Here is a 24,102-nt window from a genome sequence, read left to right as displayed (position 1 = left end):
TATCCCCTCGGTTGAATACACTACCAGGTGTGGTGTTAAAACGGGGGAATGGCCCATGAGTGGTGACTTTTATATGCAGACTTATGGGCCACATATATTGTTAAATGTATTACCACCTTGGTTCATTCAAGGATCACTCACTGGCAGGGAGGTGGGGGTGGGGGGGAAGCTGCAAGGCGGAGCCCCTTCTTAAGGGTGGGTGCTGATGCAGCATGTAAAAGTAACTGTGCGGCCGTCTCCTCTGGGCAGGATTACACACACAAGCTTTAAAAACTGTGCTTTCCCAATGGGCCAGCTCAATGTAATTCGATTAGAGCTCATTTCAGGTTTTTAATCTCCTACTTTGGACTCTCTAAATAAGCACATGCCAGACCAAATGTGGCTGATTAGAGTCGTAGTGGAGGGAGATTGGTGCTGTGTTTTAATGCATAATGGAAACAAATACATTGCGATCAGCTGTAAGACAAAAACTTTTAAACTACTGAGCAGATGGACCGAAGGAGATGTGTGGCTGTGATGTCCCTTGTGAATGTACACACAGAATACAGCCAGCAAAATATCTCTTTTTGGTCGTTTTGCATCTCTTTGGTTTCAGTCACTTTGTAAATGTTTAATTGGTTCACACAGACAGACATTTCCCCCAATATGATAGTAGGGGAAACACTGCATTGAGCCTCGGTGGACCCCTTAAGTTAAGCCTGGATATGTAGATCATACAACAAATGAATAAACCAAAAACACATTACAGCAGATGAACTCACCCTGTTCCAGAACATATTTGTTGAGTTTTTCCCGCAGTCCTGGTAATGCTCCTGGCAGCAGCGGTCTGGTACCATCTTCTCCTGCAGGGCCTCGTGCCAGTCGCTGTACGCGATCACACCGCAGCACTTCCACTGTGAAGGCCAAGCACACGTCGCACAAAAGATGAATTTACGCTTCCCGACCTCGAAGGCCCCAAACTAACGTTAATGTGACCAGGATTATGATGATGATGATTGGTCCCTGCAATGATGAATCGCAGCAGACTTCAGCGGCCAATTTTGAAGTTGCATAAAGCCACTGCGAAGCCAGGAAGTACATTAGCTGGAATATTTTAGTGAACCGTATGCATTTGTTTCATGCAGATTCTTTCTAACACTTGACGTAATGCATGATGTGAGACGTGTCTACCTCGGCCTGGATGATGTTCCAGGCATTTCGTAAGCCTATGTTGTTGTCGGAGTTGTAGAGAGCCAGCCCGTCCTTCAGATCCTGCTTGCAGTTCTCGCTCACCTGAAGACGAAAAAGACAAACACCCGCCGGTATTAGAGACCTTGCATCAAAGGGGTCCTTTGAAGAATCGTTAATTGAGTTGAAATATCCATCATAGCAGGCAGTTGAAGCTCAAAGGATGCATTCATTGTCTACATCTTTTTTTCTTCCTTTTTCACAGATTGCATACAATTCTTCAGGATGTCCTTCTTGTGAATAAAACTGATAGCGGCTTAGTTAGGAGGTAGTTTTTCTTCTTTTGATCTTTTAGAAGTGACCCCACTACAGCGGATCTGACACACGTTATGCGCCGCTAGCACATCATTTTCCTCCTGACTGAACCCCAATAATATGCTCAGGGTTGTGACATGTCTGACGGCGATTAATATCTCATTGAAGGTGTTAATGAAATACAAAATCAGAGCTTCAGCTCGCCTGCAGTTTGCGCTGCCCGTGGGGGTTTTGCTAACTGCAAGGACAGATTGAGAGGCGCTTCAGACAGACGTGGGATAATTATTACTGTAGTACCAAGCACACATCTATAAAGGAAGTACTAGTTATTTTACAACAAAAAGGATTGCACCTGCCTTAATAGTTAAAGCTTAACACCTCACCTTATACGCCCCAAAATAAGTGAAGCCAAATCATGGCTGTCACCGCCTGACACAACAAGCTGCTTTCTGCTTTTTTTTTTTAATTTCTGCAAGCTCGTGGATAATGAGGGATCCTGATTTTCTAAAAGAAATACAATCTAAAAACAGAAACTTAGAAAGAAATGCCCTTAAATGCCTGGTTTGTGAGCTCAATGGCACAAGAAAAGTACTAAGTAAAGTTTCCTAGGCAATAATATGCTTTGGTTATTGCAAATCATGCAAAACCCATTCGAAACATCCTTTAAGACCGTTGAATTGAAGATTTGTATCATGGCGCTCCTCCTTCTTGTTCGGTGACTTTGCTGATGCAGAGCAGCACATCCGTGCGGTGCACCTCGGGCTGCAGGCCCTCGCCAATATTTCCTTATGCGGGAATATGAGACTGAGAGCAGCATCATCAATCTCTGCCACTGTTTCTATGCTTTATCTTTTCCTCTCCATCCAGGCTGTGATGCTGCATGCTCATTACCGACTCCCCGCGCTAACACTAGTCACTAGAGAGCATAGAGGGTCGGGGAGGAAGCGCTACAATAACAACAATAAAAAAAAAAATCATCTTCCGAGTCGCCGATCAGTCTCTGCCTTTCTTCTGTTTAATGTGCGAAAGTCTTTGTTACAGCCTGAAAATGTAACTCGATGATCCACATTTACTGCTAATGAGAAGCAGAACCGGGATTCCGGCAACGAACATGGATTTGATCTGATCTGTGAAAAGGAGCGGATTCATACACATTCTGTGTTGTGTCTTATTTTTCCAGATGGGGGAACAATCCACTTGACTGAAACCTCATGTTGTTGTTCACAAATAACAGTACAACCCCCATACTTTGTCGAAGTCTAACTCCAGGTTACTTTTCTGTGCATCATCTCAGATGTGTTCCACTCACAACTCCCTGAGACAATGATCATACTTCGGTTTACACAGATCATCTTGTGTTCTCCTCTGGGCTGCTCGGGTTAAACAAGGTGGTGCATTCATCACGTACTGTACATCTAAAAGGCCTCAGCAGGGCGAACACGGTCACAGAAAGGTGGAAACACATGGATTCGTGCATATATTACAGGTGGACGCGATGATTGAAGGAATGGGCTGCCGCTTCTAATTGGTGTGTTTCCTGCACAAAAGCCGAGAACAGCGAGTGGGTGGTGGAATGTCTGATCTGTCTGCTTGCAACGCCGTAATAATACAAGACAGCCAGTTAGTACTGAACTCACAGAGAGGTGCAGTATGGAGATACTCTTCATTGGTTATTCAGTTTGTTTTATCCTTAAAGGAATATTTATTTTATTCATTTATAAGTAATAAATGTTTTTTTAAAATTTATTAGCATTAATTTTGCCTCTTAGGACGACTGTTAACAACTGCTCTCTTGGAAAACAATTTACAGTTCTAAAGAATCATCCTATATATAAGTGTAGCTTGTTTACAGTAGGTGGTGTAATAGGCGTATAAAAGATCAATTAGTGTATTGTGTTAGTTTAATATATCTTTTACAAATGACTATTCATCTCTTTGAGGGATTACAATCTTCAAACAATGTTTGATTCCCCCGTTTCAAGGCTTTACTTTATTATATGCTCTGTAATTACCCTCCTAGAATATCAGAGCAGATTAACACAATACGCTGACAGAAAAGCCGGTACATTCCCTGGATGGTTCACGTGAAATCATATGGTATTAAAGGTTATGGCTTATATGTACCGTAACGTTTAGGTCATGGTATTTTGGGTTACACTCCAGGTGAGTTTTGAGGTCCATAAATTAAAGATGGTCGACGAGGTGAAAACCTTAAACAGCTGCGCAACTAAGTGTCACTTATCTGACTTTAGCAATATTTTTGAGATAAGGCAACAGGCATATTTACTCCGGACTGTGTGTGCCTCTGAGTCCTGATACAAATCTGAGAATGGATTGGTTGTTAAATTAATTCCTTTATCTGCCTCAGAGCAAAACGTTTGAGCAATAACCTCAGAACAAAGAGTAAGAATTTGGCAGCTGGAGGGCTTTGAGCATATCAATAGACGGATCTATCAACGATGAGTCCTTGAAAACAGAAAAGAGAGAGAAGTCTTCATCGCCATGCATTTGAAACACACTTGTCATGTTCCGGATTAAAACATTTGTGGGGCCATTTGATTAACCTGAGGAGAACCTTATGTCAGTTCATGGATGTCAGTGATCTCCAGAGCTTGAGTCATCTGTTGCCACCACAGAGGCCGTCACCTGCCTTGAGCCCATGCGGGGGTCATGGGAATATGCGCCTGAGGCCATTTACAGGGAGCCAACTGGTTGGCATTGGGATGCTTTTTGCAGTTTAACCTTTGACTGCTGGATTAATGGCTGCATGGAAATAAGTCAACTTCATGTCTGAGAAATGTAACCCAAGAAAGCTCAGATAGTCCAGCGGCAACTGGACGTAGACATGTTCATACCAATAGCACTTGCAGTTGCGTGGGCCGTACTTTGTATGCAAAGACTAAGCTGTAATGTTTGCATAACAACCGCCACAGCGCATGTGCACGCATGTACATGGTGTAGACTACATAAGGAAGAATGGTGCAGAGTTTACTGGAACAATGACGGCCATAATTTGAAAAAAACGAAGCTGACTTACCTTATCTGAGTACACAAAGAACAGGATGAGCAATATCAGCTCTGCCAGGAGAATTATCAGCAGGACAATGAAGAACTGTCAGAGAGAGAGAGAGAGCCTTGTTTTAACAATTGCTTTGGCAGTATTGTTATTCCACCTTGTCATGTCACGGAAAATTATGTTAAAAATGAAGAGGCATATTGCAGTAATTTGTGTCAATGAGTGCCACAGGAAAACACATTCCAAGAATATAAATGACATACTGGTTCACAACATTCATTTTTCAACTTTGATTTGCAGTGCTTTTGATTCACAGTCTTCCTTAAAAGGCATTGTGTGGGTTTTAGATTTCTTCCGTAGCTTTACATAGAAACATGCAGTCAATTCAGATTAAATGAATTGTTTACATTATGTGAAATAATCTTATTTAGAGAGTTATGCTGGAAAACATTTGTACGCTAAATAAATATAAAACTCCAGTCAACATCGGTTAGCTTAGCTTAGCATTAAGACTAAGGACACAGGGAAACAGCCTGCCTGACTGTGTGGAAACACGGTATTTGTAAAAAGAGCATCCAGTTCTCTGCTGGTTGCCTGGCAGCCTTTCTAACCGTGACAACAGGACTGCATGACATACTTTGTGCAACCAAGAAGTAGTCAAACACTCAAACAAATAAGAAACGACATGTTAATCAGTGAGCTTTAGATTCGCCGGTATACACATTTTGTTATGTTTGCACAAAGCTTCCATTTCCTGCGTTTGTGCTAAGCTAAACTAAATAACTGCATACTTAGCATGCAGAAAGAAGAGTGGGATCAAAGCTCCACATTGCCCTCGGCCATTAATAAAATAAGTGTATTTTGACATATGTTACCTCCCTAGATTAACAGAGCCTTCCATCTCATCCCACCGTTCTCTTCAGCTCAATATTTACCCAGTTATTTTGCACAACATGGGAGGAGGCAGGCAGACCAAGATTCTAGAAACCCCCACTTATGCTATGCTCATTTGGGAGGACGGAGGTAGGCTAATATTTGTGCCAAGGCCCAGATGAAATGGTACTGATTGGCTGTCGGTTAACTATCTGGGTTGACAGTGTCACTGTTGTGTTTCACAGTTGGTTTGTCACAATTTCCTGGAGCCAGAAGTTAAAAGGACAGCTTCTGTACACCGCATTGGTGGTGCTCTGATGATTGTGTGTCTATATGTGTTCACATAGAGACAAACACAGGGTTTTTAAAAGACTTTCTGCCACTTATCTGTTGTTATCTCTCCCAATTTCTGTATTTACTTCCAAATTTGTCTGAGTAAACATTTTTTTAGAAAGAGAGAATGAAAATGAACTGTAAAGGATGTCTGGGATGTTGGGAATTCAGCTAATCCAGAGAGAGTTGTCTGCACAGAAACTTCAGAGATAATATGTCAAGGTAGATGCTCAGATCTGTTTGCTGCGGCAGATCTGAACCAACACTGATGTCTCTGTTATTGTTGGAATGCATTAAGCATTCCAAGTATTGTTCTTCGAATCTTTATTGTTGGAATGCATTAAGGATGCATTAAGGATGCATTCCAAGTATTGTTCTTCTAATCTTTTTTCAACTTATTGTTGGAATGCATTATGCATTCCAAGTATTGTTCTTCGAATCTTTATTCTTCAGCTTCTTCTTCTATTTATTCCGCGCCCCCTTTCAACTCCTCCACATTTTCAGCTATTTAAACCGTTCAAATTTTAAAATATTCAGCTCCTCTTCTGGCTTTAGGGCTATGACTTTTGAGCTTTCTACCTCTTAAGCTTAAATTTATATAAATCAATAATCATTAATATTTTAACATGGTTTTCAAATGGAGTTTGTTTTCAAATCCTCCTTAAACTTCTTAAACTTTCAGATATTTCAGCTCCGCCAATCTTTCAGCTACAGACACTATTTGAACTTTCAAATGTTGACACAGGTCTCAACTATTTTATGAAAAAAAACTGCTTGTGGATATCTATTGTACTTTTTTCATAATCACTGATTATGTTTCACTAGTTCTTCGCTCCGTTTCTGACTTTTACATGAGTGTGTATTGCGTCTGCTAGAGTGGGGACCTCGAGGGCTAGAGTGTGAGGCAGCACCAGAATCTGGTTAAAAAAAGATGGAACTTCTGTCCTTGCAGCCAAAGTATACACTCTAGAGGCTTAATTTCTTCAGATTAATGAGGGCATGGTTGTGCTGATTGGATTAATGCGTTCATGGAATCCCAGAGTTCTTTAGTTTTGGCCTACGGAGACCAACAGTCACACAACCGCTGCTAAGAGCCCCATAGGCTCCAATACAAATCTGCCGACATATTTCTCAAAAAATCCAGAAGGTACACGTTTTGTCAACGGCCATTGGAGCTGTATTTATTACCGCACAGACATAAAACACACATCCATGCGTTCGGTAGAGTCTTGGGTCTCGTCAAAATGCCATATTTTTTAGATAGCTGTTATAGTTTTGCGCTGAATGTCATTTGTTTGAGGTGTGGATTCTGTGTAACTCGCTGTCCTGTGTCTGCCCTTTTGCAGCCGCACAGGTGCGTCGTTGTCGTGGTTACTCGCTCACACACTGCAAGATCTGTTTGTGACTCACAGCTGCTCCTATGACCTGATTAGTGGAGTCACATGACGCAGCTATGCTTTCTGTCAACAGACCAATATGATAAAGACACTCGCCCCCCTACCCCCTCCACCCTGACCTCTTCTCACTGTTAATCACTCACTCAGTCAGTCTGTCTATTTCTCCTCCTCTCTCTCTCCCTCTATCTCTTCCTCACCACCCCTCCCTTCCTCACCCTCTCACCCTCCCTCCCTCTATCTACACCCTCCCACCCCACCCAATCCAATAATTTCAAAATAAAAGCCCCATGGAGTGAATTTTTACTGTAATGTTTGTGATGAGGCCTATTAATTAAAAACGTCTTAGTTTGAATAACAAACATTGTGTCTCCCACTACGAATATTACTCGTACTTCTAGTACTACAACTGATACTTCTACTACCATACTACTAGTATTTCTACTGCTATTAATACTACAACTACTACTAATGTTATTACAAATACTACTATGGCTAATAGTGTTAGTATTACAGCTGTTTCTACTGCTATTGATACTAAACCAACTTCTACTGCTAGTACTACTAATACCACAATTACAACTATAACTACTACTACTACTAATATTACTACAAACTATTTTAAACCTCTTTTTATTCATCTCAGCTTTTGTTATTTCTGTACATTTTTAAATTAATTTAAGCTCCTGCAACTTCTGCTTTGTTTTGCAATATTTCACATTTATTTCAGCTGTTTTCATTTCTGCTTTTTCAGCAAATCTATTGAAATTCCTTTCAGCTTCTCCCATTTCTGTATTTTCAGCAATTTCAAATTCATTTCAGCTTTTCTAATATCTGTAATTTCAGCAAATGTATTCAAATTCCCTTCAACTTTCTGTATTTGGTACTACTATTACTGCTTCTACTGCTAGTACTACCAATACCACAATTACAACTATAACTACTACTACTAATATTACTACAAACAATTTTAAACCTCTTTTTATTCATCTCAGCTTTTGTTATTTCTGTACTTTTTAAAATTCAATTAAGCTCCTGCAACTTCTGTATTTTTTAGAAAATCTGATGGAATTCATCTTCCCCACTTCCTGTATTTTCAGCAGTTCTTTAAAATAATTTCAGCTTTTTTTATGCCTCTATTAACAGCAATGTTTTAATATTAATTTCTGTATTCTTTTTTTGCAACATTTCACATTTATTTCAGCTGTTTTCATTTCTGCTGTTTCAGCAAATCTATTGAAATTCCTTTCAGCTTCTCCCATTTCTGTATTTTCAGCAATTTCAAATTCATTTCAGCTTTTCTAATATCTGTAATTTCAGATGTATTCAAATTCCCTTCAACTTTCTGTATTTTCAGCTATTTTTAAATATTCAGTGCAGCTTTCAGCTTTTTGCATTCCAACGCATTTTCAGCAGGAAATGCCTTTTCTAGTTATTCTATTTCTTCCGCGCGACCTTTCAACTCCTTCACATTTTCAGCTATTTAAACCGTTCAAATATTAAAATGTTCAGCTCCTTTCTGGCTTTGGGGCTATGACTTTTCAGCTTTCTACCACTTATGCTTGAATTTATATAAATCAATAATCATTAATATTTTAACATGGTTTTCCAATGGAAATTGTTTTCAAATCCTCCTTAAACTTCTTCAACTTTCAGACTTTTCAGCTCCGCCAATCTTTCAGCTACAGACACCATTTAAACTTTCAAATGTTGACACAAGTCTCAACTATTTTATGAAAAAAACTTCTGCTTCTTGATATCTATTGTACTTTTTTCATAATCACTGATTATGTTTCACTAGTTCTTCGCTCCGTTTCTGACTTTTGCATGAGTGTGTATTGCGTCTGCTAGAGTGGGGACCTCGAGGGCTAGAGTGTGAGGCAGCACCAGAATCTGGTTAAAAAAAGATGGAACTTCTGTCCTTGCAGCCAAAGTATACACTCTAGAGGCTTAATTTCTTCAGATTAATGAGGGCATGGTTGTCCTGATTGGATTATTGTGTTCATGGAATCCCAGAGTTCTTTAGTTTTTTCTGAAGGAGTGTTAGAGTGACACAACCTCTGCCAAAAGCCCCATAGGCTCCAATACAAATCTGCCGACATATTTCTCAAAAAATCCAGAAGGTACACGTTTTGTAAACTTCGTCAGGAGCCGTATTTTTTACCGGACAGACATAAATAACACCTCCCTGCGTTCGGTAGAGTCTTGGGTCTCGTAAAAACGCCGTATTTTTTAGATAGCTGTTATAGTTTTGCACTGAATGTCATTTGTTTGAGGTGTGGATTCTGTGTAACTCGCTGTCCTGTCTCTGCCTTTTGCAGCAGCTCGTTAATGAGCACAGGTGCGTCGTTGCCGTGGTTACTCGCTCACACACTGCAAGATCTGTCTGTGACTCACAGCTGCTCCTATGACCTGATTAGTGGAGTCACATGACGCAGCTATGCTTTCTATCAACAGACCATTATGTTAAAGACACTCGCCCCCCCTCCCCCCTCCACCCTGACCTCTTCTCACTGTTAATCACTCAGTCAGTCAGTCAGTCTGTCTGGGAATTTCTACTGTAATGTTTGTGATGAGGCCTATTAATTAAAAACTTCTTAGTTTGAATAACAAACATTCTGTCTCCCAACCTCCCCTCACCCAATTCCATCATTACAAAATAAAAGCCTCAATGATTATCTGTACCTTAACCATGAAGTGGTTTCGTTGAAATACGTATTGCTCTTTCAATTACTACTACAACCACTACGAATATTACTAGTACTTCTAGTACTACAACTGATACTTCTACTACCATACTACTAGTATTTCTACTGCTATTAATACTACAACTACTAATAATGTTATTACAAATACTACTATGGCTAATAGTATCAGTATTCCAGCTGTTTCTACTGCTATCGATACTAAACCGACTTCTACAGCTAGTACTACTAATACCACAATTACAACTATAACTAATACTACTACTAATATTACTACAAACAATTTGAAACCTATTTTTATTCATCTCAGCTTTTGTTATTTCTGTACTTTTTAAATTCATTTAAGCTCCTGCAACTTCTGTTTTTTTTGCAATATTTCATATAAATAATATTATATTTATTTCAGCTGTTTTCATTTCTTCTTTTTCAGCAAATCTATTGAAATTCCTTTCAGCTTCTCGCATTTTTGTATTTTCAGCAATTTCAAATTAATTTCAGCTTTTCTAATATCTGTAATTTCAGCAAATGTATTCAAATTCCCTTCAACTTTCTGTATTTTCAGCTATTTTAAAAAGTTAATTTCAGCTTTCAGCTTTTTGCATTCCAAAGCATTTTCAGCAGGAAATGCATTTTATAGTTATAGTTCTTCTATTTCCTACTGTTCCTACTATTTCCTACTGTTCATATTGCATAACTATTTCTTACTGTACATATCTATTTATTCACTTATTACACTTTGCATATGCACATACTCTGCACTTTTTGCTATTTTGCACTTCTGGTTGGATGTTAAACTGCATTTCGTTGCCTCAGTACTTGTACCCTGTGCAATGACAATAAAGTTGAATCTAATCTAATCTAATCTCAGCGTCCTGCTCTCATCCCTTACACCCTCCCCCCACACACAAACCTCCCGGACGTGCTGATCCGGACAGTCTCGCCAGGACAAAAACAACAACTACTAGCAGAGAGAGCTCCGGAATATCACAGGCTATGACACGCTACCGCACCAGGTTGACTTAATGAAAGATCAGAAGCTCTAGATTTCTGAGTCTCTCTTCTTTCCCTAATTTGAAAATGTGCCCCTCTTGTCCCAAGGGTTCCAGGAAAGTTCTCGCTTTTTTTAATATTGCGCACAAACACCATGGCATTGGGTGAACTTCTGTAATTTTACGCAAGATAAAACCATGCGTAACTTTTGGCAAAAAGACTCCGAGACAAGAGTCTTTGAAATGAATAAGAAATCATTCTCAATTATTTAGCACAAAAATAGTGCTTTTAGAACGCGTACAGTAATTCAACCACGCTGGGAACACAGAAGGCCTTTTGATTGACAGCTATTTTTCTGTTACGTGAACACAGCCATGGAGATGTCATGAATGCGTTGATGCCTTAATTTCCTGAAAGGGAGAATTCAGTTCTAATTTTCCTTTGAGAGCCATATAATAACATCAAATAACCTCTTGCAGTGAGTCCGCCGTACCTCAGCTACATGACACTTAATGCAATGTGAGTAGTGGGCGGAGTTAGTCAACCGAAAAAGGAATAAATACAGTGGTATAACTTTAAACAGTGTCGTACTGTAAAAAAATATTTTCTTCCAAGATGTCAACCGTTGCAATATTTTACAGTATTCATCTGTATTGACAAATAACAGTATATTACTGTTGAGAATTCCTCGTTATTTTACAGTAATTTGTTTTTAAGTGCTGGTTCCTGCTGGCCTGTGACAAGCATGTGTGGTCGTGGGTATTCGGGAGGTTGTCCCTACAAGAGGTCTCCGCTAATATTTGCATGGCTGACATGGGGGGAAATGAGAGACTGTTCAAAGGGGGACAAGACGTGGGAGAGCGGAGCTGCAGTGTGTGAATCCTTAGACAGTCGTCTCCTTTCTAATAGGGCACTGCGTAGGTTCTGCATGCGGATTGAACTCACGCTCAGAAGCAGGCACTTCTTCTCCTTGATGGCCCCGAGGCAACCTAGGAAGCCTGTTACCATGACGATAGCGCCGATGGTGATGACCATGTTGGCGGCCGACAGCGAGGGGAACGAGGGTGAGAAGGTGGCGAAACTGCCCTGCGACACAGAAAGCCAGATGCCCACGCCGAGCAGCCCGCAGCCGCATAACTGCAAGGAAAGAGCACAAGGTCAGCAAACCAACAGCAGGTGAGTCGGGGTTAGTTACAGCAATTATTTACAAAGAAAAGTTCATTTTCACTTCTCCTCTGGCAGGATTCGCTTATGACATAAAGACAGGCAGGTATTCATTCTGAACACTACTGCAATGTTTGAGCTTCTAGGGCTAACATTTCTCTAACAGCACCATTGCAGAACCATTGCAAAATATGCAGACCTTTGTGTCGCTGCTACAGGAAAAACCTCCAGAGTAAGCTGTGATTACTTATCTGACCTCGGCGCGTGTCTGTCCGGTAATAAATACGGCTCCTGTCGCAGTTTACAAAACGTGTACCTTCTGGATTTTTTGAGAAATATGTCAACAGATATGTATTGGAGCCTATGGAGCTTTTGGCAGAGGTTGTGTCACTCTAACACTCAGGAATCCAAAACTAAAGAAGTCTGGGATTCCATGAACACATTAATCCAATCAGCACAACCATGCCATTATTAATCCAAATAAATGAAGCCTCAAAAGTGTATACTTTGGCTGCAAGGACAGAAGTTCCATATTTTTTTAACCAGATTGTGACGCTGCCCCACACTCTAGCCCTCGACGTCTCATTCTAAGAAACCCAATACACACTCATGTAAAACTCAGAAACGGAGCGAAGAACTAGTGAAACATAATCAGTGATTATGAAAAAAGTAGAATATATATCAACAAGCAGTTTTTTTATAAAACAGTTGAGACTTGCATCAACATTTGAAAGTTTAAATGGTGTCTGTAGCTGAAAGATTGGCGAAGCTGAAAAATCTGAAAGTTGAAGAAGTTTAAGAGGATTTGAACACGATCTCCATTGGAAAACCATTAGAAGAAATATTTATGATTACTGAGTGAAACATAATCAGTGATTATGAAAAAAGTAGAATATATATCAACAAGCAGTTTTTTTATAAAACAGTTGAGACTTGCATCAACATTTGAAAGTTTAAATGGTGTCTGTAGCTGAAAGATTGGCGAAGCTGAAAAATCTGAAAGTTGAAGAAGTTTAAGAGGATTTGAACACGATCTCCATTGGAAAACCATTAGAAGAAATATTTATGATTACTGATTAAAGCTTAAGAGGTAGAAAGCTGAAAAGTCATAGCTGGAAAGCTAGAAAGGAGTTTTAATAGCTGAAAGTGTGAAGGAGTTGAAAGATGCGACGGAAGAAATAGAAGAAGGCGGAATAAATATTCGAAGAACAATACTTGGAATGCTTAATGCATTCCAACAATTACCATATTTTCTGTGGACAAAGAAAACTAAATAAAGTGAATGCCATTTTTGCTGACGGGAAAGTCAATACGGGTTATGCAACAACTTTTCACTATAATCTAAAAATGTCCTAAAGTTACCTTGCCACTGATAATATATCTTAGATAACTCATTGGTGGGGCCCCAGCATGATGCTACACGCCAATTTAAAAAGACTGTGGAGCTCACACAGTATTACTCTGCTTTCCCGAGTCGTGCATGCGACTCGCAGGAGCGGCTGAGGCGGACCCGTGACGGCTTGAACTACTATTTCAATTTTAACAAGCTTCAGGTCTTTTAGCTCATAACATTGGCATATATGTATTTCTGGGTTGGTTGCACTGTTGGAGCAACTTGACTGCTTTGTGTTGGATCCATATAGTGTATTTTTCAATTTGGAGATGTTGGAGGCTGATAGGAACATATGAACATATGTGTCTTTCAACTGTTATAATTACACAGTTTATTTGCTAAATTGAATTTATGAAAAAAAAAAGTTAACTTGACGGGGAGGGATCCTGGGCATCTGTTTAATTTTTCCTGTTCCCTTTTCATACGTGTTGGGCAACACCTGGAGAGCACCTCCATGGCCTGGCAAATTGGGAGTTTCGTTTCTAAATTCCATTTTTGAAAGAAGTGACAAAGAAAGGAGCGAGCAACATTTACTTTCCAGAAAAGGAAATTGGAGGACAACGAGGTGGGAATCTATACAACTGGATGAATCGAGTCCTGCTGTTTGTGGCCTTTTAACAAGCTCCAGGGTGGAAATAAGCACAATAATAGGGTGTGTATCAACTGTGAGGCAACGTCTCGAACAGGAAAGAAAGGCGAAGGGGGTCAAAATATAGCCGGCATTTAAGCCAGGCAGATTGGATGTGTGTGGAAGACAGAGAGATTTGAGTTCAGAGGCAGAGAAGAAGAATGTAGAGGGCGAGCCTTCGTCCAAATGACTGGTTCAGTCACTGCACCGACTGGTTCAGTGACACGAAGCCACTCGATGCAGGACCCCACTTCAGCGTGAGAGCGGAGGGTGAACGATGCCGACTCGTTATCACTGAGCTCTCAGAGAGGTCACAGTGGTGTCATCGAGAATGACGGCTTTCGTCAAATTACCGCCGTCCTCGGTGGCTCAACTCTCCTTGTGAGGGAGTTTGTAAGGTTTGGTTGCGTGAGTGATACGTGTGTGTTGGCGCCTCTTTAGTTCATGAAATGCTTTAAAGCTGAGAGTAAATAAACAAAAGACAGTGTCTTTTAAAACAGACATAATTAGTCTCCACAGACATCTGTAGTGCCAAACTAAAATCTAACTTTTGTTTAAGTAATTAGAAATCGCTACCACAACAGCACAATAAACTGTAAAATCGGGGGGAAACGCCAACTTTACTGCTGTAGAATGGAGCCACTTTAGCACTTAACGATCCCCTATGACCTTTACTGCAACTCCATCTTTATTCTTTATCATCGGGAAACTTTTCTCTCTTGTAGCACAGAACATCTTCTGCTTTGGCATTGATTTTACACTGAAATGAAGATGAAGATTTATTTATCTACATGTGATCTCGACAGCATGTGATTCATGTAACTATGAAATAGCCTGTAACTATGAAATAGCCTGCCAACTCAAAGAACAACAGAATAGACAGTGAACAGAGAAAAAAAGCCTGAAAGTAAACACAGGCTATTTTCTACACAGCGAGTGGAAACGGTCTTCTTGGCAGGCAATAAAGGAAAATGGGTCATTTTGAGAATAGACTCTCAAGGGAGGGTTTGTGTACCTGTCAGAAAAAGATTTCCTCCAAATAAATAAGTACTTATCCTCCATGGGGGTCCCATTAGAGCAAACTAAACAAAAGCCTATATGCAAAAGGAGCAAAATATTATCTGCAACATTAAAGAATTTCTCTTTGACTCTTGTTCTGCTTCAAAAGTCTACAGAATCATTGTGGGTTCTAGTTCCTTTATTTTTAATGGACAATAGTTTGTTCAACACAAGTCATTTCACTTCCCTTTCTTCTCATCTGTTAAATTCAAGTGAATAATGATGTAAAAATATACACAGTGGGAAGAACAAGTATTTGATACACTGCCGATTTTGTAGGTTTTCCCACTTAAACAGCATGTAGGAGTCTAATTTCTGCAATCATTAAAAAAAAAATCATATTATGTGATCGTCTGGATTTGTGTTTTAGATTCAATCACTCACATTTGAAGAGTACTTATGATACAAATTACAGACGCCTACATTCTTGTAAGTGTAAGTGAGAAAATTGGCAAAATCAAACACTTGATACACTAAATATTCAAATACTGGGCAATTGGATGGACACAGAATTGAATAATGCTGCAGTTGGGATTTAAGTTTCTACGGACATATTATTGTTCAAGGTAAAGGTAAAGGTTTCAAAGTAAAACCCATTCCCGCCTATCCATAAGATGTTTCACTCAAGAAACAATTAATTATTGACAATTCAGAAGTGAAACTTCTTAAAAAAATAAAACTAACAACAGCTCATGAGTGGATGTTATACATTTCTCAGTGTAGCACAGTCAAATTATGTTTCCCTTTATCTCTTAAATAGAATGATACTAGACAAGTTAAGCTGTAGGCAAGGACCCCCCCACACAGTCTCCCTAGACTTCCTGAAGGCATCGCAGTCATTCCCCATCGAATAGTGTATAGCTGAGGTCAGTTATATAACAAGTACATTATTCAAAAGGTCTGTGATGTTGGCTGAGGGAAACAGTGCTTTCAGGCCCAGAATAAACACTTTAAATTCAAAAGGCTGACGCAGGGCATAAGATGAAAACGGTATATCTGCCTGGTTAAGGTGGAATTCACCCAGTGAAGTCCTGGTGGACTGAAAACTCTCTTTCTATGAACACGTACACTTTAATTTAGAGACAATTGAGCTTTTATGGGGTCAATTACACGCGTATCTCAACCAGGCATTAACCAAGCAAAGATGACTTGAGTAGAATTCTATAAGAAAATACTTTCCCCTTGATTAATAACCTCAGTATATGGTCTTAGTCACTAGTTTCTAGTTACAGTTGTCTGCATTTTTGTCTCACAGCTTTAACCCTTTATCCCTGTGTGTTTTCAGTTTTCAAACTTCGTAATAGTAGCGATTGCTTCAAAACCAAAAGCCCAACACCTCGATGGCTGACATTGTTGTGACCACATACACCTAAATAAAAAAAATAAGGGAACGTGTGATACGTTTCCATACAAGAAGAACCCATCACAAGCGCTAGTCCACTGTCGGGCCTGGAGCGATTCTGTGGTGGAGGCTAAACTGGGCAGCATGGAGAGATTTAGGGACAGGTACACTATGATGCACACATCAATGAAGCAGGGTTTGACATGTCTCCAACTCTCTCTGACTCCCATGAAGAGCTGAAAGGCCGATTCGCCGCAGAGCGACTGAATCAATCGCGCCAGGAAGGATTAAAGACAGACAATCCTTTTTCTGCCTGTCCCTTGCCATCCCTGCCGCCCGCGCTGACACATGCACAAGCTTTCACACCTGACAACGGCCGTTATCTACCCTCAGAGGACAAGACAAAAAAGGAGAGAGAGAGAGAGAGAGAGAGAGAGAGAGAGAGAGAGAGAAAGCCGGGACAATGGCAGATGAAACGCTATTAGACACCCCTGACTAATTCCACTGTTAAATCTGTACCATTCCAACAAGACTCTTCAATCAGCCTGAAATCCTGCAGGCACTTCAATTATGCATTCAGGACAAGAAGGAGAGCACCAGGAAGGGAAAATCTCCCCACACAAATGGGACCAGAGAGCCAGGAAGCTCTGCCTGCCGCCGCTAGTCAGAGGAAGTGAGAGCGATGATGGAGGCTGAGATGGGACCTGCAATTTAAGCACAGCGCCAAAGACCAAAGCCCGTCGTCCAAGTACGGGCAAACACTACCGCAGCAGAGCCAGGCTCCTTTATTTCTCCATGCTGGATGAAAGCTGTCCTGTCTACTACTGTTGGAATATCTCTTCCCAGACAGCGCAGAACCAAAGCTAAGAAACCCCCAAACGCTCAGTCCTTTAAGGAGATGAAGGACCATAAAAGTCCCAGTGATGTTCTAATGAGGACAACGAGATATGAATATATAAACTGAGTTGATTTTCAGAGGGTGACGTTCCTCAAAAAAACACAAATTAAATGTGAATATCGTCGGCTTGTGTTGACGCCAAATGTGCTCATGAAGTTATCTTACGAGGCATTTGGATACAATAAAAAAGGCAACGTGTTATAAAGAATAAATGTCTATTTGTTTTTTACGGGTGGCTGTTTTCCTCTCCATAAACTGGCTCGCCTGTAAGAGCACAGAAACATTAGGCCCTTATAAATATCTCACTCCGGTCCGCAAGAGCGGCCATGCAGACAATCCTCAGAGGCCGGCAGACGGTCGGACGCTCTCCCATCGAGTCTCACTAGTTGAACGGCTTAATGAGAGTGCTGGCTCAGCAGAGGTGCAGCGTGGCCAGAGACTGGTGTATTAGACAGGTTGGACGCAGAGCACCGAAGGGCTCTAGGAAATAGGAAAAAATATAGTATCCTGTAAGTAAAAGAGAAAGGCGTGTTAAACTCAGCACGTTGATGTACCAAAATGAGTCATTACAGAGCTACAGAACCTTGTGTGGGGAAATCTGGTAAAGCGCTGTCGACACCCACATCGCTCAACTTGAGCTCCCATCTAAACCCCCCCCCCCTTCCCTTTCTATATTGACAGTAGTGTAATTTGTTTTCGCTAATAAGCGCAGGGACCTTGTGGGGTAGACCGAAGTCTGCAATTGCCGGAAGCCCAAAACACTGGATACAAAATGTGTTTCAAGTGTTTGACAATTAGATTAGATGAGAAGCGGCCTCGGGATCGTTCCCTGGAAGCGAGTGAAGCAAATCGGGGCAACAGGGGAGCATTGTTATAGTTTCATCTACAGGGTCAGTCTGTCTCCACCTAGTGCAGAAAACAGACCGGCTGCAAGGTTCACATGTGATGGCGATCGTGACATTGTTGTGTGTGTGTGTGTGGGCGCGTGGTCTTGCTGCCGGGACGGTCCGAGTACCGCACAGAACCACCAAGATCCGACCTGCTGCTGCTCAAACACAACGTCCCTTAGAGACAGGTGACCTAAAGGTTTCACCAAAACGTGAAAAAGGCTCAGCCACACCTCTAATGGAAAAGGAAGGACCTGTCTCGCCAACGAGTGTACTGACTGTAAAAACAAAAAGATGAGAGGGTGAAGCCCAAATGCAGGGTCTATTCTCCGTTTGTGGTTACGAATAAGATTTAAGGGGATGGAGAACGGGGCCAATAATAAAAGTACACTATCAGGTTATTTAATGACTTTATTGGAAAGGGTCTAATACCATTAGTAAACCTTGGCCCCCACAGTATGTTCCCTTCGCATTGCCTTTAAAAGTGTGGTGAATAATTTACAGTGTGAAGAGAAAGGCATATATAAAAAGGCCATTCATACAGTAAGTGCAGGGAAGCGTACTCTGTGGCATGGCGGCTATGCATTTTTAACAAATGCAAAGGAGTTAAGAATATGCTTATTCCTAGAGCAGCGGCGCTGTGAATGGAAAAACACTGTTATGTAATGCGAGGCATTATGCATCCCTGGAGGGATAGAGGGAAGATGAAGATGCAAAATATGCACATCATCTTAAGTAAAAACTAAAGCACCCGGCGGATGTCTAGTTGGAAAAGAGGATAATTAGATTGAAAGACGTGTATTCAATAGCCGCCATGCCACAGAGTACGCTTCCCTGCACTTACTGTATGAATGCCTTTTTATATATGCCTTTCTCTTCACACTGTAAATTATTCACCACACTTTTAAAGGCAATGCGAAGGGAACATACTGTGGGGGCCAAGGTTTACTAATGGTATTAGACCCTTTCCAATAAAGTCATTAAATAACCTGATAGTGTACTTTTATTATTGGCCCCGTTCTCCATCCCCTTAAATCTTATTCGTCCCCCTGTTGCCTAATTTACTGCAGGGAACGGTCTGTTCTCTACTAATTTCTTCCAAACCATGTTGCAGTGCATCCTAATATAATAAAGGATAATTTATGATTTATTGCAACAAAAAAGAGCTTCAGGAATATTTGCAGGCCTGGTGGAATAAGTGAATTGTGCAAAAGAAACAGCCTCACCCCCCCCCCCGCCCCCTTCTTTCCGCTTTCCGTCTTTTAGTCACGACTTTGCAGCGGCACAAATCCTGGAAGGTTGACCTTATTCTCTGTGACAAAATGACGGCAGTTGAACCGCCCGAGTCTAAAACCCAAGTACCAAAAAACCCTTCTCCGGCTGTCATTACAAAAATCTGTTCTACGGCGAAAAAAATAAACACTATTGATGCGAGACAAAGCCCTGACAGCTGTAGCATGAACAACGAAATGAGTTTACACTGAGTTACTCAGTTTCTACTGAGGAAAAACTCATTGTGACTTTTAATGTGCCATGTGGTGAAGCACTAATCAGTGTTCCCTGTGGTTATGGTGGCAGCTCGCTCCCTTCATACCGGCTCCCCCTTAAGAATCCTATTGCTTCTTTATATTCATTCAAAAAGCAGCTCAAGTGGGATGCCTGGACGGTAATTGGGAGGTATTGTATGCATCTGGGACTCTATGAGGATATGAAGCTTTTCATGGAGCACTTCCTAAACATATTACCTCCAGGCAGCACTTCAGAGTGGTAACATTCTTATACCTTCGCTCGATACAAATAGAGCTCCGATTCAGACACGACGACCCCCCGCCGCCGCCCAACGCTGCTGGAAAGCGTTCTTTTTGCTCAGTAGAAAGAGAAAAAAAAAGGTCAAATTTTAGCAGCCGTTTGATGGCACATGCAGAGAAGCGTCCTTGCTCTGCCCCTCTTCTTCTCTTCTCCTAAACGGCTCATTGGAGGCGGCTTTACAGTTGACATGCTAATTAGTGCAGGAGGGGAAATGGACTGTGTAACTACTCTTTTCTGGTCAGTCAACCCCTGAATCCCACATAAAACCATCATCTCGACGAACTGGACACAAAGAGACACATCGCCAAATAATAGTGGGGTATCAATCTCTATATTAATGTTGTGATGTAGCAGTGGCTGTATTATTCACTGTAGAGCACCTCAGGCTGAAAGGGGAGGAGATGAGGGGAGGAAAGATTCAAGGAGAATAAATGAGGCTTCATGCAGGCTGTATTGTTGCTTTGAGGACACTGTAATGGGACCCCATCTGTGACCTACAGACTACAACTACACTTCCTAACCGTAGTAAATGCTGGTTCAGTGTATAAAAAGATATTTTATTTCATAAAGAGTCTACACAACATATTAGATTTTGCTTTCAGGAGACAGTCTGAAAAGGAACATATGGATCAATGCCTATAGTCAGAAATAGTATTGGAATCAAATCAATGCATTGGCATAAAGTCAGTAAGACGAATTCTCTGCAGTCCAACGCTCATAGTACGAACGCTTTCAGCACCATATAGGTTACTCGCCAACGAGCGTGAGAAAGATAAGGAGCGTGTTTCCTGGTGTAAAATTCCAAGAACTGCCAGCCAGCTGGCGCAGAATGAAATGCGGGTTTCAGTCAGTGCTTCAATGTACACGGCCCCTTTCAGTGTGTTCCACTGCAGAAAAGACACACATTTCTAAGCGGGAACACTCTCAACACACTTATCTACTATGGGAATGACTCCAAAATACCCTCTGGGGACAGTTTATACGTGAATGAAAAGTTGCGCAGTCATTTCTCTCAATGACATTGTCTTTTGTTGTAGTGTAAGGTCTTATTTTAACTGGATGTTTCGTTGTACCTTTTAGAAACCAAGAGAATCTATTCGCCAGAATCGCCAGTTCTGAACAACTACATTAAAATAAACATTTCTATCCAGCAAAGGCTAGTTTCACTTTGCTAATGACGAGGCTTTGAATTAAGTGCCCGAATGAGTCAGTAAAGTTTTTTTAAGTGCAGCTGCAGCTCGAAAAAAGTAAACCTGCCATCATATCTTTGACCCGACATACCAAAATAGAAGAGGACACTTAACCCCTCGATCACTTCTTGATGGTCACAATCAATCACTGTGGCGCGTGTGCGGAGCATACATAAAAATCAAGAACCGTATAATAAACTCTGGCCTGAATAACCAAATAAATGACACGGCTTAATGTGCAAAATAACACGCGTGGGCCTATGTGATGATGGGATGTATGTGCATTTCACACAGCAGACAAAAAGGCGCAAAGCCGGGACATTAAAAAGCCACTAGTAAGAGTCTATAAAACGTAAAATCTGCAATTCAGGAGGCCTCCCTTTCATATACTAGTAAAAGCTGGTTTCTTTTCCAATCCTAGGAGGATTTTTTGAAATAAAAACGTGTCAAGATGAGATAAAGACTAAATAACTTCACTTTGTTTACTAGACCTCGATATGTTTTGATGTTTGACTAACCGCCAAGACAAATTCCTTGTATGTTTGACATATTTTGGCTAATAAATGTTTCCTGATTCCTGATTCCTGATTCCTGATGATGGCTTTGGAGGCTGAGCAGCAGGTAAACTCTTTCCGGCAGACATGGGCATCACACAGAGAGACAAATGTCCCCCAAAAACGTGATTACAATGACAGGATGAGAAACGCTTCCTTTAGAAAACGCCCGTCGCTACTGTGTCTCCGGGCAATCAGTCGGTTCCCTGCCGGTGAATGAGGGAGCTCAACGGCACATTACAATGTCATCTTTGCATGAACCGAACAACAAAAAAAGCTTCACTTTACTTCTCATGCTCTCCTGGCCGTCCCTCGCTCACTGGTGTGAAGGGTTCCATGTTGGAGCAGAGGTCACATTTGAATCTCACCTCAAGTGCTGCAGGTCAGCTAATACAGATGCATTTATTGTTTATTGTCAACTCCTTGTCTGCGTGTGTGTGTTTGTCTGCTCAATCACGTGCATGGGATTCTGAGCAGATTTCATGCCTCCCTGAGTTTCCTTCTGGGAATATTATTTAGTGAGATCAATACACAGCACATGCCAGTTTTGTGTGTGTGGTCGATACTATAAGTGTTCAGTGTGCAAAGCAAATAGATGACCAACCATCTAAATCAATCCATAAGTCAATGTGTGTATGTTAAATAGTGTACACAAGGACTAGCAGAGAAACAAAAGGAGGTGGAGCAGAGGTGTATCTCACTAAATGCCAGCGTTGATTAATTACGTCGAGCTACATCTGTCATCCATGCTGCTCATAGTTAGCAGACGAACTGCCATCAGCAAGCTAAACGAATTCTACTGTTTGGAGGGACTCCCCCACATGAAGAACTAATGTTCAATAATCACTCAGGTCATTGCGATCCTCCTTGGAAAGTCACCACACAAGAGAGCAGCTCTTAGGAAGGAGTTGGCTTCACAACTGATCTGCTCGTCCGGTCCAATTTAAGCCATTGTTTACTCAACAGTAGTGTGATGGAATGAAATAAAGCGATGAAGACAATAGGAGAATCCGAGAGAGTGAAAATACCTGTAGGAAGTGCGAGGCTTCTCATTAAATTAGATCAATACAGGATTGGGTATTCGTTTCATCACCCAGACGACAACAGCAGAGAAAATGCAAAGCAAATATTGCCTTCTAGGGTTTTTTTGCCACCAGATAATTCAATTGTTTTTAAGCTGTTAAGATGTGCATACCCATTTTGGTATATCTCTGCAACCCTACGATCAATTTGAACAATTCTTGTGCTATAAAAAGGGAACACGTATGAGATTTTTTTTAGATGTGTAATTGTTAGTGTGTTACTGGTTGAAAGTAAATGAAAATGGCCCAAAAAAAAACACTTCAGGAAATTTACCCCATTGGAATGTTGCATTTGAAGCTTTAAACCTCTTTCAAATCAGAGCACCATATGTGAGCATTCTCTCTGCAAAGTTTGGCTTTAAATAAAGTGAAGCAGAAGAAAGGTTTTTAGCAGGCAACGTCTCAAATGGCCGTTTGTATTTTCTCATGATCCAAATGATTTATTTCACTTGTATATCACTTATCGTGTTACGATATTTTTGACTAATGATTGATGAAGAATGAATGAAGATATTTCTGTTGTTGGCAATCTTTGGCTCTCACCTCGCCAGAGGACTTGCTTATATTTCCGTAATCTGCGGGTTGTCAGTTTTCATCGGATATAATTGTGAGTCTTTACAGCATGACGTGTCGTGTGCGATGACTAGCTGGTGCTACAGGAATGTTGCCATCTGGTAATCATTTTATTCTTGATATGTTATGCGACATCAAATATAACTTTGTCATTAGTGAATTCATTAGGGCCGTTATTTGATACGTCTTCTCTCAGCCCCCTTTAAAAAGGTTTTACAACCACACAGATCCTGTTGAAGACTTTCAAATCATTTGTTTTATACTAGTTAAACCACGACACTGTAATGGTAAAAATATGTTATAACATTGTTTTGTGCTAAAGCCGTGTCTCAAGTGTCCTGTATTTGACCCTTATGTGCAAAGAGCAGCATGATACAAAATGTTAGTTTGCAGCTGTGCCCTGAGAAGGGAGGACGGTTGACTCGATCTCATAGAAGCTTCAAAACAAAGGACTCCTGTTCATGGCCTTGGTTGATATCTTATTCTGTACGAAAGTTCTGGATCCAAGTTTTACTTTCATGTCAATTAATTATGATTTGCACCGGCCACTGAGGAGTATCTTGTGTGTGTGTGTGTGCTACCCTCAGCTTCACCTGGGTTCTTATCTCAACCTGCTTTGCAGCTTCTCGTAACTGGCACAGAGAATGTCCTTCACATGTGTATAAAAACTCAGCGTTTTTAGTGCTCGGAGACGCCATTTCCACAGAGCACTGTGATACGTGCCTGTGTA

General features: G+C 40.9%; 1 protein-coding gene across 2 annotated transcripts in view; it reads right to left on the bottom strand.

The window, feature by feature from the left end:
- LOC120812520 (tetraspanin-9-like) overlaps positions 1–24,102 on the bottom strand; it is a 71,648-nt gene that overhangs the window by 3,166 nt on the left and 44,380 nt on the right. For both annotated transcript variants that reach the window (XM_078097500.1, XM_040168619.2), the window contains 4 exons: positions 11,739–11,930; positions 4,520–4,594; positions 1,171–1,272; positions 762–893 (listed from right to left, as the gene is read on the bottom strand). In XM_078097500.1, the coding sequence (XP_077953626.1) occupies positions 762–893; positions 1,171–1,272; positions 4,520–4,594; positions 11,739–11,930 (501 nt within the window). The remainder of the gene's footprint in view (positions 1–761; positions 894–1,170; positions 1,273–4,519; positions 4,595–11,738; positions 11,931–24,102) is intronic.

Source organism: Gasterosteus aculeatus, chromosome Y (genome assembly GCF_964276395.1).
Source record: "Gasterosteus aculeatus chromosome Y, fGasAcu3.hap1.1, whole genome shotgun sequence".
Lineage (NCBI taxonomy): Eukaryota > Metazoa > Chordata > Actinopteri > Perciformes > Gasterosteidae > Gasterosteus > Gasterosteus aculeatus.
The sequence above is the reverse complement of the archived record's forward strand: the minus strand, read 5'-3'. Positions and strand labels throughout refer to the sequence as shown.